Source organism: Orycteropus afer, unplaced genomic scaffold, assembly GCF_000298275.1.
Source record: "Orycteropus afer afer isolate SDZICR_OR568_19922 unplaced genomic scaffold, OryAfe1.0 scaffold00021, whole genome shotgun sequence".
In the NCBI taxonomy this organism is placed as follows: domain Eukaryota; kingdom Metazoa; phylum Chordata; class Mammalia; order Tubulidentata; family Orycteropodidae; genus Orycteropus; species Orycteropus afer.
The window spans coordinates 12,738,360-12,755,390 of record NW_006921608.1 but is presented as its reverse complement, the minus strand read 5'-3'; the positions used below and the strand labels follow the sequence as shown (position 1 = coordinate 12,755,390).

At 38.7% G+C, this 17,031-nt stretch overlaps 1 protein-coding gene across 1 annotated transcript in view; it reads left to right on the top strand.

The window, feature by feature from the left end:
* SPAG1 (sperm associated antigen 1) overlaps positions 1-17,031 on the top strand; it is an 87,840-nt gene that overhangs the window by 18,192 nt on the left and 52,617 nt on the right. Inside the window, exons 4-10 of the mRNA XM_007934830.1 lie at positions 2,545-2,609; positions 3,975-4,081; positions 5,823-5,928; positions 7,785-7,915; positions 11,384-11,490; positions 12,571-12,730; positions 13,473-13,484. Coding sequence (XP_007933021.1) covers positions 2,545-2,609; positions 3,975-4,081; positions 5,823-5,928; positions 7,785-7,915; positions 11,384-11,490; positions 12,571-12,730; positions 13,473-13,484 — 688 coding nt within the window. The remainder of the gene's footprint in view (positions 1-2,544; positions 2,610-3,974; positions 4,082-5,822; positions 5,929-7,784; positions 7,916-11,383; positions 11,491-12,570; positions 12,731-13,472; positions 13,485-17,031) is intronic.

The following is a 17,031-nucleotide window of genomic DNA, read 5'->3' as shown; positions in this document are numbered from 1 at the left end:
GATGATGGGCTCAAGTATAGCAGGGATTGTGGGGCTGGCGCGGGATCGGGCAGTGTTTCGTTCTGCTGTGCGTGGGGTCGCTATGAGTCGGAAATGACTCGACGGCACTTAACAACAACAACAACAAGGGGGACATGTAGAAGTGGTGCCCATCCTAATCTTTTGGAGTCAGAGAGCGTCACCTTCTTTTATGACATAAAAATGTAATATCACATGTGTTTTATCCCATGCATCGAGTTGGACCTGACTCATAGTGACCCCTCCTTGGGTTTCTGAGGCAGTATCATTACGGAAGTAGATTGCCCCATCTTCCTTCCGAGGAGTGGCTGTGGGTTTGAACCGCCAGCCTTCTGGTTAGCAGTCAAGTGCCTTAGGCACTATGCTACCAGAGCTCCCAAAAAAGAGACAGCCCCGGCTACCTGGCAGGGAGTGGCCAGTGGGTTTGAACCGCCAGCCTTGGGTGTGACAGCTGACTACAAATTTGGTAATAGTGAAGATGTAGTGACTTAAAAAATCATTACCCACTTTATTACTCGAAGTTCTGCTATATTTATTTCCCTTTTTTCAGACTATATATTTTTGTAAAATTAACATTCCTTACACCTCCACAGTCCAGCACATAACAACAACAACAACACACTTTAGTACTTATCTAGCCTGAAAGTTTGCTTGCTCTGGGAGGTTAACTATTTGTGAGAACAATGGCTATTGTCTGCTGTCCAGCACACCTTTCCTCCTGTTTCCTTCTGTTGCAGAACCTGTTCTCCAGCAGCAGGCATGTGACTTAATTAGCACCATTTAATAGCACCAAGCTGGTGCTTGGTCAGGGATGGGCACATGACCTAAACTAGCCAGAGGCCTCTCCTGGGATTTCTCTAACTGAAACTGGAGAGAAGAGTTAGTTGTTTTTTCTCTCTGATTGGGAAGGCTATACAGTTATAATTCCAGAAATACTTATGGCCACATTTCCTGCTACAGTGAAACCTGTTTTTCACCTTTGATATGATGCAGTCTTATCGCTTGACTATCACTCTCTGTTAGTGGAAAATATTTGCGTTTCCCTCTGACAGGTTTCTGCCTTACACGGTTTTCTCGGCTTTCACAGGTTTATTGTGCATACAGAAAGCCAGAGGGAGAAGTGCAATCAGTAGGCAGAAAGCAGAAGAGTCTAAGGATGGGGGAGACAGAAGGCGAGGTTGGAAGAGGGGGAAGGACAAGGACAAAGGCCATGAGTCCCTTTATCCAGTAATACGTCCACCCTTTCATCAGTTTATCAGTATGAACCAATAATTTATTCTTTTTAAATAGAATTAGTCCTAGTTTGGGAGCTCTGGTGGTGTAGTGCCTAAGGCATTTGACTGCTAACTAGAAGGCTGGCTGTTCAAACCACCAGCCACTGCTCGGAAGGAAGATGGGGCAGTCTACTTCCGTAGTCATACCACCTTGGAAACCCAAGGAGGGCTTGCTATGAGTCGGATCCAACTCGAAGGCAGTGAGTTTGGTTTTTGATTTTGGTTTAGTCCTAGTTTGATGTCTGCCATTGCAAATAAGACAGCTCTAATACAGCAAAGTGGTTGTTCTTTTTTTTGTTACTTCTCTAATGCCTAGGTTTTAAAAGAGTGAATAATAGTTTAATACCTTTTTAATGTGATAAGAAAATCAGTAATAATCACACATTTCACACGTGAATTATTTTATTGTATACATCTTAAATAATAAACTAGTAAAAATCCTCTTATGTAGTTGAAGGCATGTAGATTTTTCCCAAAATTAACCACACATTTAAAATCCTTTCTTTTACCCGCTGCACATGCTATACATTCTTATGTTAATGATAATAATACTGGATAGCTTCAAAAGGACCCTGTTCTGATTACCTAGTGCCGCTCTGACGAGAAATACACCACAAATGGGATGGTCTTAACAAACAGGAGTTTATTCTTACAATTTTAAGTCCAAGTTCAAAGTGCCAGGCTCTAGGGGCTGGGTGAAAGCCCCTCAACCTTGGTCCAGCTCTGCCTCCTGCTCCCAGCGCATTGAAGCTAGAGGCATTTCTTCACTCAGACAGCTGCTGGCTGCTGAGGCTGAGAAGCCCCAAGGTTGACAAGTGAAAAGTCACAGTCCCCATGTTACCAAACCACACAGCAGGCCATTAACATAAGTCCACTGTAAGTCCCAAGGTCAGCAGAGCAAAGCAGGCTGCTGAGCAACAACACAGTTACACGCACGGTCCAAGCGTACCATAGGCTAGAGACGATTCCCAAGCCTTCTCCTCAAATACAGGAAGCAGACCACATAGCTACTCAGCTGCTTGTGGTAGATTCCACCATGGAGCTGATTGCCAGTCTCATCATGGGGAATAACTATCACCAGCTGCCCAGCCACTCAATCAGGCCCAGCCAAGTTGACACACAAACATAACTACCACAGACCCTCATCCATTCAGTTTTTATATCTCAATCTGATGCTTTGTACTACATTTACATTAACCTGCTGATCTTAAATAAAATGCATCTCATAACACATATTTTTTTTCTCTTTCAGAAAAAGAATTCTAAAAGTAAACCAGCTAAAAAGAAAATTCCAAGAGATTATGCAGAATGGGATAAGTACGTTCTGTTTTTCTGTATAAATTTGTCATTGAAAGATTTTCCACCATAAATTACTGTAATAACTGCTTAAATAGTTATTATAAAACTGCCTCTGTTAAGAATACTAAAAATATCTAAGCTAAGCCCTTTTAATTATTTTTTTTTCATTAAAGAAAACACTACTGCATCTTTTTGTTTATAAAACCATCCAAAAATATTTAACATAATTCTTATGCCCCTCTAAAATGAAAAAGAAGAAAATATTAAAAACAGAGAGATTGATCAGTTATAATTGCAAAGTTCTGAACAGTATAAAGACCAAAAAAAAAAAAACTCTCTGCCATGAGTCGAATCCAACTCATAGCGACCCCCACTGGTTTTCTGAGGCTGTAAATCTTTACGGAAGTAGATCACCCCATCTTCCTTCTGTGGAACAGGTGGTGGGCTTGAACTGCTGACCTTCTGGTCAGCAGCCAAATGCCTTGTCCACTAGCCACCAGAGCTCCTCTGAACATCTCATTGATTTTTTAATAATTTTTTGTTGCTTGTTGGGAATATACACAGCAGAATATATACCAATTCAATAATTTCTACATGTATAATTCACTAATTTCTACCTGTACAATTCAATGACACTGATCACGCTCTTCAAGTTATGCAATCATTCTTACCTCCCTTTTCCGAATTGTTCCGTAAACTCACTGCCCCATAAGTTTCCTATCTAATCTTTTGAGTTGCTCTTGTCAATTTGAACCCATATAGATAGTTGTTAGGCGCTCTGGTGGCATAGAGCCTAAGGTATTTGACTGCTAACCAGAAGGCTGGTGGTTCAAACCTACCAGCCACTCCTTGGAAGGACGATTGGGCAATCTACTTCCATAGTGATACCCCTGGGAAGCCCAAGGAGGGGTCGCTATGAGTCGGATGCGACTCCAGGACAGTGACTGAGATAGTTGTTAAAAGAGCCCAATGCTCAAGGCAGACATTCTTCACTAATTAAGCTAAACTATTGTTTGATTTGAAGAAGACTTCAGGGGATGTTTTTGGTGTAAGGTTTAACACTTGTCTTAGGGCAATAATTTCAGAAGTTCATCCAGCCTCATTGGCTCAAGTAAGTCTAGATTCCGTGAAAATTTGAAATTCTTTTTCTCATTTTCCTCGTTTTGGTCAGGATTCTTCTGTAGAATCTTTGTAGATATGATTAATTTTCAAGTCTTCACTATATTGCATGTTTTCTGAGAGGAAATATGAATGACTTATAATACAAGCCTATTATGAATATGTGTTCAAAGGCACAAGGATATACATATAAGAATATAAATAATAAAGTATATTTTTTTTGCTTGTATTACACCTTTTTAAATTTTTATTCTTTCATTTAAGATTTGATGTGGAAAAGGAATGTTCAAAAATTGATGAAGATTACAAAGAAAACATTGTAACAAACAAGGCACATTTATCTAAAATTGAGACAAGAATAGACACAGCAGGTAATTGGCGGGGGGTGGGGAGCGGAGTGAGGAACAGGAATAATTTCAGGAGTTTAAAACATGTTTGAATTTTAACAAAAGCTGTTTACCTGCTAGCCATCCTCCTTAATTGCTACAGAATTTTATTGAAAGTTTATCAGTCTTGCCCTGGTGTTAGCCACCACTAACAAATTCAATTCTATCTTTTAAATACATAATTTTTTAAGGTAATAGTTATAATACTTGAATTTAGTAAGAATCTAAAATATAAACCTGTTTTTCTTAACCATAATTCATTTGTTTTTCCTTTTTTCAAATTTTTTTTCTCCAAATTCCTCAATTTTTTTCTTTGCCTCAAAACAAAAGGATGGAGCAGTTTGTTTTCATTTGATGAGCATTAAATGAGTAGCGTTTAAATTTGAAATAAATCAATTATAAAAAAAAAAGTATGCCCTCAAAAACTATAAATGATTAAAAAAGAAATGAAACATCTTTAAACTTAGGAATAAACCCTTTGCTTTACTTTATAATTTTCTACTTCTACTGTAGAAATAGGCATTCTTTTATTTATTTTCCCTTTAACCACACTTAATTTATTTGGTACCATAGTATTTTTGGGAGCTCTGGTAGCATAGTGGCTAAGACACTTGCCTGCTAACCAGACGGCTGGCGGTTCAAACCCACCAGCCACTCCTCGGAAGGAAGGTTGGGCAATCCTACTTCCGTAGTGATACTGCCTCGGAAACCCAAGGAGGGGTCGCTATGAGTCGGGGCCAACTCGACGGCATATAACAACAACAACAATAGTATTTTTTAAAAGTAATTTATTTTATGTTTGCTGTTGTTGAGAATATATACAACAGAACATAAAGTAGTTCAACAGTTTCTAAATGTATGATTCAGTGACATTGATTACATTCTTTGAGTTTTGCAACCGTTCTCACCCCTCTTTTCTGAGTTTTCCCTCCTCCATCATATAAACTCACTGCCTTCTAAATTTCCCATCTCATCTTTCCAGACGCTGTTATAAATTTCATGCCATATACATAGATCACAGTGCCCAAGGCACACATTCTGTACTATTGTTTGGCTTAAAGGAGACTTGAGAGAATACTTTAGGTTTAAGGTTTAATGCTTATCTCAGGACAGAGAGTACACCTACTCCTGATCTATCCAGCATTTCACATTTACAACAATAATAAAACATCTACTATCCAATATTTTACATATTAATGACGCATGTCTGGCAGTAATAAATGCAGAGGTGTGAGTCAAGAGTAACATAGGCTGTGATGGTTCTGTGTCAACTTGGCTGGGCCATGGTTCTCAGTGGTTTGACAGTTATGTGATGATGTAGTTACCCTCCATTTTGTGATCTGATGTGGTCATCCTGCATTTTTGCATGATGCTGATTTTTGCATAACGAACTGGTCTTTGGAACCTAAACATGTCAGTAAGTGAAGAGTAAGTGTAGTTTCAGGAGGTAGAACGGAAGCACTGACCACATTATTAGGCCATGTAACTGGGCTGTCCTATGATACTATGACCCTAAGCCTCCAAATCAAGTAACCAAATCCCATGAGGTGTTTGGTTGTACATAAGCAGCCACAGCAGCCACTCTTTTTTTTTTTTTTTTTTTTGTCAATATATCTATCACACAACTTTTGTCAATTCAACCTTTTAAAAATAAGCATTCTTGAATTTAAATTTGAAAAAATTATACTGAACTATATTTTCATATAACAGAAACATTTATATTTAGGTCTAACTGATAGAGAAAAGGATTTTCTTGCAACTCATGAAAAGGAAAAAGGAAATGAAGCTTTCAACTCAGGGGATTATGAAGAGGCTGTGATGTATTATACTAGGTGAGCCAATTTTTGTTGTGGTCTGTACTTGCCTTTTAAAAAATGATAATGCTTAAATTTAATTATTGAGTTGATATAAGCCAGTAGTCTATGCCAAAATCATTCAAGAAATTATACTTATGTTTTGTCATAAATTCACTTATGTTTGTCTTGTTTTTTCAATATTTATCTCAAACTTCCAACCTCCTATCCCACCACTATTTTTGACAGATGACTTAACATTCCTATTTTTCAGAGAAAATAGAAGCTATTAGAAAGGACCTTGATAAAAAGTTCATAAAGTATACCTGTTGTCATCAAGTTGTTTCTAACTCATAGTGATCCTATACAACAGAGTAGAACTTCTTTATAGGGTTTCAAAGACTAAATCTTTATGTAAGCAAACTGCTACATTTTTCATCTGTGGAGCAGTTGGTGGGTTCAAACTACAGCCCTTTTGTTTGGCAACCAAGTTAACTGGTATGTCACCAAGCCTCTTTTCATATAATCAAAAAAACTCCGAACTCACTGCCATGGAGTCAATTACAACTCATAGTGACCCCTTTTGGGTTTTCGAGGTGGTAAATCTTTATGGAAGTAGATTGCCCTGTCTTCCTTCCATGGAGTGGCTGGTGGGTTTGAACCACCAACCTTCTGGTTAGCAGTCAAATGCCTTAGGTACTACACCACCAGAGCTCCTTTTCATATAGCATAAACCAAAATCCAAATTCACCGCTGTGGAGTCGGATCCAACTCATCGCAACCCCTCCTTGTGTTTCCGAGGTGGTATCACTACGGGAAGTAGATTGCCCAACCTTACTTCCAAGGAGTGGCTGGTAGGTTTGAACTGCCAGGCTTCTGGTTAGTAGTCAAATGCCTTAGGCACTATACCATCAGAGCTCCCTTTCATATAGCACAGAGATCAAGAAATTGGTTTCCAGAGTCAAATTGCCTAGATCTATCATAGTAATTGTACATCTCCCTTCTACCACAGGACCTTTGCACATGTTGGGTTTGCTGTTTGGAATGCTCTTCCTCCTCTTATTATTTTATTAACTGTATTTTATACTTCAGGTCACAGCCCATGCCTTTCTTCCTCAGAGAAATCTTTCCTGACCTCTCAACCCACCAAATCCATTGCCATAGAGTTGTCTGACTCATAGTGACCCCATTGGGTTCCTGAGGTGGTAAAACTTTATGGAAGTAGATTGCCTGGTCTTCCTTCTGTGGAGTGGATGGTGGGTTTGAACCACCAACCTTCTGGTTGACAGTCACATGCTTTAGGCACTGCACCACCAGATCTCCTTTTCCTGACCTTCTAGACTAGGTCATTTAATTTATAGGCACTTATAGCAGTCCTCTTTCTCCTTTGTAGCATGTGTTATAGGTATGACTTAAGTTTGTGTGATGTGACCTGGCAATCTGCTCCCATAAGGATTATAGCCTAGGAAACCCTGTAAGGCAGTTCTACTCTGTCATACAGCTTTGTTATGAGGCAGAATCAACTCAGTGGCACATTACAACATGTGTACTTACATTCTCACATTGCCAGTAAAGCCTGAGTTAACTTTAAACCTTTTAACTGAATATTTAAGCATCTATGTAAACTGGGCAATCTACTTCTGTATAGACACCGCTTTGGAAACCAAAGGAGGGGTCGCTATGAGTTGGAATCGGCTCGACAGCAGTGAGTTTTGTTTTGTTTTGTTTTTAATGTAATTATTGCCTTTAGTGTATTTTGTGTGTTTGTAGAATTGTATTTTATTACTTTTGATGATATAGGCTATAATTGTTTCATTTACAACTGATGCTCAGTTTTTCTATATTTTTAAGTTTACCTGAAGTGTACTTGGTACCAGTAAGTGTTTCTTTTACAGGAGTATATCAGTGCTTCCTACTGTGCCTGCATATAACAATCGAGCTCAAGCAGAAATCAAATTACAGAATTGGAATAGTGCTTTTCAGGACTGTGAAAAAGTCTTGGAGTTGGAGCCTGGAAACCTAAAGGGTAAAAAATATTCATAGAATATTAAAAAAATTTGTAGAAGGATCCATTATCATTTTTAGACATTCATTACATGTATACTAAAAATATTTAAGATAAATTTGTTCTTGTGGGTCATCACCTTCATAAAATTACTTTTAAGTTCAATCTGGGATGTAAGTCACTGATTATTTATATTGAAGTAGCTAATAATTCCAGAAGATTGAATAAAAGTTGTATTTTAAGAAATAGCTCAGGCTTGATCTGTCATTTAATCTTAAAAAAAACTTAGGTGTATTTTAATATGGACATTTTCTGATGTTATATGTCCTGTTTCTGATATAATGAAACAAACAGCTCTTCCTGGAGCTCTGAAGCCTTCTACTGTCTGCTTTGTGGGCATTTCTGCTTAGTCAAGTCAGATCCGACTCATGGCGGCCGCTCCGTGGGTTTCCAAGGTGGTGTCACTACAGAAGATTGCCTGATCTTCCTTCCAAGAAGTGGCTGGTAGGTTTGAACCGCCAGCCTTCTGGTTAGCAGTCAAATGCCTGAGGCACTATATCACCAGAGCTCCTAGATGTCACTAGATATTTTAAATATGTCCCAAACGGACTACATCCTTCCACCCAAACCTGCCCTCTGTCTTGTATTTCCTGCCTCAGTGACTGTTCCACTTTGCCATGGCTCAAGTCAAGTATGCAAGTCAGACTCTGTTTCTCTTCCTTTTCTATTACCAAGAAGGACTCATTCCAAAAGAGAGTGATACAATTTATAATAGACACAAAATATTTCTTTAAACATCTGTGGACTTCAAGTAAATATAAATACTTACTTTTTTCCCCACATGGAATGCACCCCTTTGTGCCTGCAAACATGGGTGGGCAGAAGCCAAAGCTGTGCTAAGGAAAACCTGGTACATCAATCTTGACCATTATTGTCATGTACTGTTCTCCTTTCCCCAGTAAAGTCCTCTTGTGCCTATATTTTGTGCCAGTTGGTCTTCATCACAGAGTATGAGTGGGCTCCCAACTTTAATCAGATATCTGATGAAAGTTTTGTATTCTCCTGATGGGCCCACACCACATCTGTACCAGACCCTTCAGCCAAGAGCTTTATATGTATTAAGGAGCTCTGGAATTGCAGTGGTTAAAGCATTTGACTGCTAACCAAAAGGTCAATGGTTCAAACCCACCAGCTGTTCTATGGGAGAACAATGAGGCAGTCTGCTTCTGTAAAGTTTACAGTCTTGGAAACCCTATGGGGCAGTTCTACAATGTCCTGTAAGGTCACTGAGTCAGAATCAACTTAATGGCAATGGGTTTTGGTTTGGTTACATGTATGAAATTCATTAATTTTCACAACTGACTCATAGAGGTACAGATACTATTATTAGCACACCAATTTTACCAAGGAAATAACTGAGGTGCAGGGAGATTAAGAGACCCACCCAAAGTCACAGAGTTAGTGAGTGGCAGAACCAGGACCCTAAAGCAGAGGACAGACTCCAGAGTCACATTCAACCACTGTGTTACCTTCTGCCATTAGCATTGGCCTTGTTTAATTCTTTTTTGTTTGAGTAATTTCTTAAACACCAGAATCTTCACTACTAAAAAAGAAATTTGGAAAAGCCAAACTGGTAATGAGTATGGCCGTAAAGCATTAAGAAATTTTACATTTGCCTGAGTGAATAAATAATTTCCTCTTCAAAACTTTTAACTCAAAAAATAAGTGCTCTAAACACAATGTGGTAGGTTAGATTCGATCCTGGAACAAAGGAAATTAGTGGAAAAACTGGTGAAATAGTTAATAGACTCATTAGCATACCTACGCTAATTTTTTAATTTTGGCAAAGGTTAATTAAGATGTTAGCATTAGAGGAAGTGGATGAAGGGATATGGGAACTCTCTGTGCTGTCTTTATAACTTTTCTGTAAATCTAAAAGTAAACTCTTACTGCCATCGAGTCAGATCCGACTCATAGTGACCCCTCCTTGGGTTTCTGAGGCAGTATCACTACAGAAGTAGATTGCTCAATCTTCCTTTCGAGGAGTGACTGGTGGGTTTGAACTGTTAGCCTTCTGGTAAGCCTTAGGCACTACATCACCAGAGCACCTAATCTAAAATTATTCCAAAATAAAAGTTTAAAGAAAGAGAATTTTTTATATCAGTATTCATAAAAATTCCCTGAATAGTGAATCTGAATAGCAGTAGCTAAACTGTACTACTTAAAGCACAGAGCTACAATTTGGATTGAATTTATGACAAAATGACCTATGCTCTTGATTTTTATGACTCATTCTAAGACTAAAATTAAATTGGTCTAATTTATAATTGAATTTTTAAATGGCATATTAAAATACATCAGATACATATCCTCACTTTTAGAATTACCAAGGCTGATTCTTTTAAAAATAATAGCTTACTATACAAAGTTCTCTTATTGTATGATAATGGATAATGATGGGACTAGAAAGGCATTCATTTTTAGTATTAAATAATTTTCAAATTATAAGTTATAAAAAAATGATGCAAATTATCAATGTACTCAGTTTCTGAACCTAGGTGACTTAATCATCAGGATTCTCTCACAGTTACCTGTTCAAAATACCTCCTTCTAATAATTTCAGGGGAGCTCTGGTAGCATAATGCCTAAGGCATTTGACTGCTAACCAGAAGGCTGGTGGTTCAAACCCATCAGCCACTCCTCAGAAGGAAGGTTGGGCAATCTACTTCTGTAGTGATTCTGCCTCGGAAACCCAAGGAGGGGTCACTATGTGTCGGGTCCGACTCAATGGCACATACCAACAACAACAACAATAATTTCAGACATGGCTGTACAGATTTTGGTAATGAGCCCTTTATCTGAGATAGATGCTAATCACCCATACAGTAAATAACAGATTTTCTAAGTTGTCATAAAGTGGTGAAACAATAAAATAATTCCAGTAATGGGTATAAAAGGAAAACATTGGTCAGTGAAAAAAAACCAAAAACTATACTCACTGCCATTGAGTCAATTCTGACTCATAGCGATCCCCCATTGGGTTTTCGAGGCAGTGCCTTTATGGAAGTAGATTGCCCAGTCTTGCTTCCACAGAGTGGCTGGTGGACTTGAACCACCAACCTTCTGGTTAGTAGTCAGATAGTAGTAGGTGCTACCAGAGCGTCAGTGGTCAGTAAAAAGCTTCCCAGTATTGCAGCATGATGTGGTGCGTCTGAAGGGTCACATGTGGAGTTTCTCAGGCGCTGGGCCAGCTGGCAGGGCCTGGGGCTGCCATAGAGGGAGTCGTTGGAAGGAATGGTTGCCTGCTGCAGCCTCTTCTATTTAGTATCATTTTCCATACATACAACAATGAGGAAATGGGCGTAGCTAAGCGTTTGTATAACATCCTAAACTTTTCCATGCTACTTATATTCTTCCACTTGCAAAATAAGTTATAACTATAATGCCATATCTCGAAAATGTAGAACTTTTATTTTGTTCAATTTTCAGCTCTTCTGCGCCGTGCCACTGTGTGGAAACATCAAAACAAGCTCCAGGAAGCTGTAAAAGATTTGAGGAAAGTACTGGATGTTGAACCTGATAATGATTTGGCAAAGGTAAGTACAGAGGATGATTTCTTACCTGATTCTCTAGTTTGCTATTTCTGTATTTATGTTGAAGTGATGCAGAAACTACTGCTTTCAGTCATGCTGAATAAATTATATGAGGATTAGGGCACAGCTTTAAAAAAGTAAGTATAGTCCAGACACCCCAAAATGCTGCCATTTATTTGAGCTCAAAGAAAATAGGCTCTTTAAAAAATCATCCAAAGCTACAAATCTATGTCTAAAGGACAAATGATTACTTTTTTTCCTTTCCAGTAGTCAATTGTCAACAATGCTGTTCTCTGCGATAATCTTGATTTATTATGCAGCATGGTACAGAGGCTAGGATTAGGCATGAGCTCTGGGGCCGTAGAAGAGTGTTTCTCTTTATAACACTGATTTGTATGGTTGAACTCAGACTTCTAGCCTTCAAAACCATAAGAGAATAAACTCCTGTTTGTTAAAGCCATCCCATTTGTGGCATTTTCTGTTAGAGTGGCACAAAGTAACCAAACAGTAAGCATAGCTTTGTTGACAGCGCTTACTACTGATTGAACAGACTGACTCAGATAAGTACTGAGGGAGTTATGTATTAAATTGTACAGACAAGTGTCAAGACTGTGAAGGGTCTGAGATTTACTCTACTTGCAAATTAAACAGCTAGCCTAGTAGAAGCTATGGGACTCCTGGGTTAGAGATAAAGACCTTATTACACACAGCATAGCAAGCCGATAAGCTTCATGTTGCCTCAGTTCCCCTTGCTGCCGGGATGGCAACACAGAGTGGCCCGCGCTCTTTTGATTTTACTATAACTTTATAGTAAGTCTTGAGGTCCGATGGTGTTGGTCTCTGACTTTGTTCTTCCTTTTTCATATTTGTTATGTTCTAATTTTTTTTTCCACAGTGGACATGTATAATTAAAATCAGATAGCAATAATGTTTTCATGTTGAAAAGAAAAATAAGAGCACCATAAAAGACTTATCTTAGTTATCTTTATTCATTTTTTAATATCTGCATTTTCTTGCCTAAAAGTATAGTTATTGTTTTCTTTAAAGGAAAATATTTCTTTTGATGTGGTAATTATGTTACAGAAAATCTTGTCAGAGGTTGAAAGAGATCTGAAAAATGCTGAATCTGTATCTAAGACTCAAACCAAAAGAAAAAGGATGGTTATTCAGGAAGTAGAAAACTCCGAGGATGAAGATGGAAAGGACGGTGGAAGAAAACATGAAGAAAGCAGTGGCGACAAGAGTAAAATATGTTTTCTATTCTGGTTATGTCAAAAACTACCTTCTTGTTTGAAAAGCTTTTTCAGTTTTTCTGTTTGTACAGAAATTCTCAAGTTTATCAAACTTTTTCTAACTTGTAAAACCACTAGGAATTTTAGCTCATCTTTTCTTAATAGAGCTTTCTTTGGACTATACCCTGACCACATTCTCCTTAAGCTGGTACCTCTCTGTAGTGTTCAGTTTAATTCCTGATTATTGCCTTTAAACATACATGGTTGCATGTTTCTGATACCGATCATTTGCAAGTTAACCTTAAATATCTCTCTTAGGTGATTGTTTTGTATATATGCACTTGGTTGCAAACAAAAGGCTTAAACGGCTTACAAGGGGGTATGGATAGCCCCATTCATATGTCAGAAATTAATGCAGTTAGAAAATTGTTATTTGTGCTTCCTCAATTTTTTTAAAAAATATAATTTCACTTTGGAAATAATACTTAAGAAAGAATCTAGACTAGATTAAAATTCTTCTTCATAATATAAAGCAATGATAGTTACATCAGTTCTGAGGGAAAATTTCTCCTCACTGGCTTGACAAGAAGGGAGAAAACTTTTTCTTCCTTTTAAAAGCCCTGGAGCAACCGGGGGGAAATACCACTTTTGAAAATCTTTCAAAAGTAAAACTCAGCTTATAGGTAATTTGATAGAATATTTAATTAAAGAGAGAAATATAATATGTTCAATTCAATCAACTTTAAAAGTAAGAACTAGCACAAGGTTTTATTTTTTATATAACCTAAAATACCTACCCACTCACTGCCATTTAGTCCATTCCAATTCAGAGTAACCCTGTAGGACAGGGTAGACTTGCCTCATAGGATTTCCAAGGCTGTCGGTCTTTAAGGAAGCAGACTGTCTCATCTTTCTCCCACAGAGTGGCTGGTGGGTTTGAACTGCTGACCTTTTGATTAGCAGCAGAATCCCTTAATCATTACACTACCTGAGCTCCTTATAACATAAAATTGTTGTTGTTGTTGTTATGTGCTGTTGAGTCGTCTCCAACTCATAGCAACCCTATGTATAACGGAATGAAACACTACCCAGTCCTGTGCCAGCCTCACAATCCCTACTATATCTGAGCCCATCGCTGTAGCCACCATGTCAATCCATCTTGTTGAGGGACTTCCCCTCTTTCATTGACCCTCCACTTTACCAAGCATGCCATCCTTCTCCAGAGAATGGTTCCTTCTGACAACATGACCAAAGTAGGTGAGACCGAGTCAGGCCATACTCACTTCCAAGGAGCATTCCAGCTGCACTTCTTCAGGACAGATTTGTTAGTTCTTTTAGCAGTCTGTGGTACTTTCAGCATTCTTCGCCAGCACCACAACTCACAAGCATCAACTCTTCTTCAGTCTTCTTTATTTGTTGTCCAGCTCTCACATGCATATGAAGCAATTGAAAATACCATGGCTTGGGTTAGGCACATCTTAGTCTTCAAGGAGATATCTTTGCTCTTCAGCACTTGAAAGAGGTCTTTTGCAACATAAAATATTCAGATTAAAATATGATCAGTTGAAACAGGAGAAAGACAAGGAAAGGGAAAAGAGGGAGAGAGAGAGAAAAGGAAGAGACAGAGATTATTAGTGAGCACTAGTGTCAGAGAGAGGTGGGAAAGGAAGTTGTTGTTAGGTGCCTTTGAGTTGGTTCTGACTCATAGTAACCCAATTCACAATAGAACAAAACACTGTCTAGTCCTTCACCATCCTCAGAATCATTGCTATGTTGGAGCCCATTGTTGGAGCCACTGTGTCAATCCAACTTGTTGAGGGTCTTCCTCTTTTTTGCCAACCCTCTACTTTTCCAAGCATGATGTCCTTCTCCAGAGGACTCATTCCTCCTGATAACATGTCCAAATTATGTGAGACAAAGTCTCCTCCTTGCTTTCAAGGAATATTCTGGCTGTACTACTTCCAAGACAGATTTGTTCATTTTTTTGTCAGTTCATTGCATAAGCAATATTCTTTGCCAACACCATAATCCAAAGGCATCAATTCTTCAATCTTCCTTATTCATTGTCCAGCTTTTGCATACATATGAGGTGATTGAAAATGCCATGGTTTGGGTTAGGTGAGTCTTAGTCTGAAGTCTTAATCTTAGTTTGAAGAAAATACCGTGGTTTGGGCCAGGTGCACCTAGTCCTCAAGGTGACATTTTGCTTTTTAACACTTTAAAGAAGTATTTTGTAGCAGATTTGCTTAATGCAATATGTCATTTGATTTCTTGACTACTGCTTCCATAGGCATTGATTGTGGATCCCAGTGAAATGAAATCCCTGACAACTCCAATCTTTTCTCCATTTATCATGATGCTTCTTGTTGGTCCAGTTGTGAGGATTTTTGTTTTCTTGATGTTGAAGTGTAGTCCATGCAGAAGGCTATAGTTTTTGTTTTGTTTTAATTTTTATTGTGATTTGGGTGAAAGTTTACAGAGAAAATTCACTTTTCATATAGCAGTTCATATGCATTTTGTTTCATGACATTGACTGTAGTCCCCACAATGTAACAGCTCTCTTCCTACTTCCTCCCTGTAGCCACCCCCTCCCTGTGTCCTTTCCTATGCATTCCTGTTCCCTGAGCTATCTCCCTGTGCAAATATTGCCCTTCTGTTCTCCCATGATTGGTCATTCCACGGAGCATATCTACCTGGTATAAATATTCACCCTATTTTCCTTTCGTTCTGCTGTGCATGGGGTCGCTATGAGTCGGAAACGACTCGACGGCACTTAACAACAACAACAACAACATATGCCTTTCTGTTGTTTCGCTGGAAGCCACAGGAATGAGTTCAACTCCAGGCCTGATGGCTAACTAGGGGCCATGCTCTTGGGAGTTTCACCAGGCTCTATCATTACAAGTAAGCCTGTTGTGTTTTTTTTCATGATTTTGAGTTTTCTTCCACGCTGTTCTTCCACTGTATCCAGGATCTAAGACCATAGTCTTTGATCTTCATCAAGTGCTTCAAGTCCTCTTTACTTTGTGCAAGCCAGGTTATGTCATCTGCATATCACATGTTGTTAATGAATCTTCCTCCAATCCTGATGCCATGTTCTTCTTCACATAGTCTAGCTTCTCAGATGATTTGCTTAGCATATGGATTGAATAAGTATGGTGAAAGGATACAACCCTGATGCACATCCTTCCTAATTTTAAACCATGCAGTAACCCCTTGTTGTGTTTGAACAACAGCCTCTTGGTCTATGTACAAGTTCTGCATGAGCACTGTCAGGTGTTCTGGAATTCCTATTCTTTGCAATCTTATCCATAATTTGTTATGATCCACACAGTCAAATGCCTTTGCATAGTCAATAAAACACAGGTAAACATCTTTCCGGTATTTTCTGCTTCTAATCAAGATCCTTCTGATATCCTCTTCTAAATCCAGCTTGAATTTTTTTGTAGTTCTCTGTTGATGTACTGCTGTGACTATTTTTTTTTTTTTTAATTGTGATTTGGATGAAAGTTTACAGAGAAAATTCATTTTCCATACAGCAGTTTAAATACACTTTGTCTTATGACATTGATTGCAATTTCCCACAGTGTAACAGCTATCTTCCCACTTCCTCCCCATAGTTATCCCGTGTCCTTCCCATGATTGATTCTCCCATGATCGATCTTTCCAAGGAGCATATCTACCTAATGTAAATGTTCAGCTCATATGCCTGTCTTTGTTTGGCTGGAAGCCACAGGAGTGAGTTCTCAGGGGTCCTACCAGGCTCTATCAAACCTAGTCCCCCTCTTTTTTTTTTTTTCTTTTTTAATGATTTTGAGTTTTGTTCCACATTGTTCTCTCCCTCTATCCAGGATCCCCTATATACATCCTCCTCCAAGTGGTTGTCAGTGGTAGCCAGGCACCATCTAGTTCTGGTCTGACAGTCATATAGGCTGAGAATCGCATGGTGTACCAGTCCCTTGGACTAAGTGTTTCCATGCATCTTTGGTTTTCTTCATTCTTCTTTGCTCTGGATGAGGAGAGAACCATCATTGCATCTAGATGGCTTCTTGCAAGCTTTTAAGATCCCAGTCACTACTGGCCAAAGTAGGATGTAGAACAATGTTTTTGTGTAGTATATTATACCAGTTGAGCTTGATGTCCCCTACAACCATGGTCCTGAGCCCACAGGTCCAACTTTCTCCCGCTCTCCTACCCTGCTGCTTTGGGCGTGCCTGAATTCCTCTCCTCACCTGGATGCCTGCGGCTGTAGGATCTTGGCTCAAGGCTCAAGGCAAAGAATACCAGAAAGATGTTGACTTGTGTTTTATTG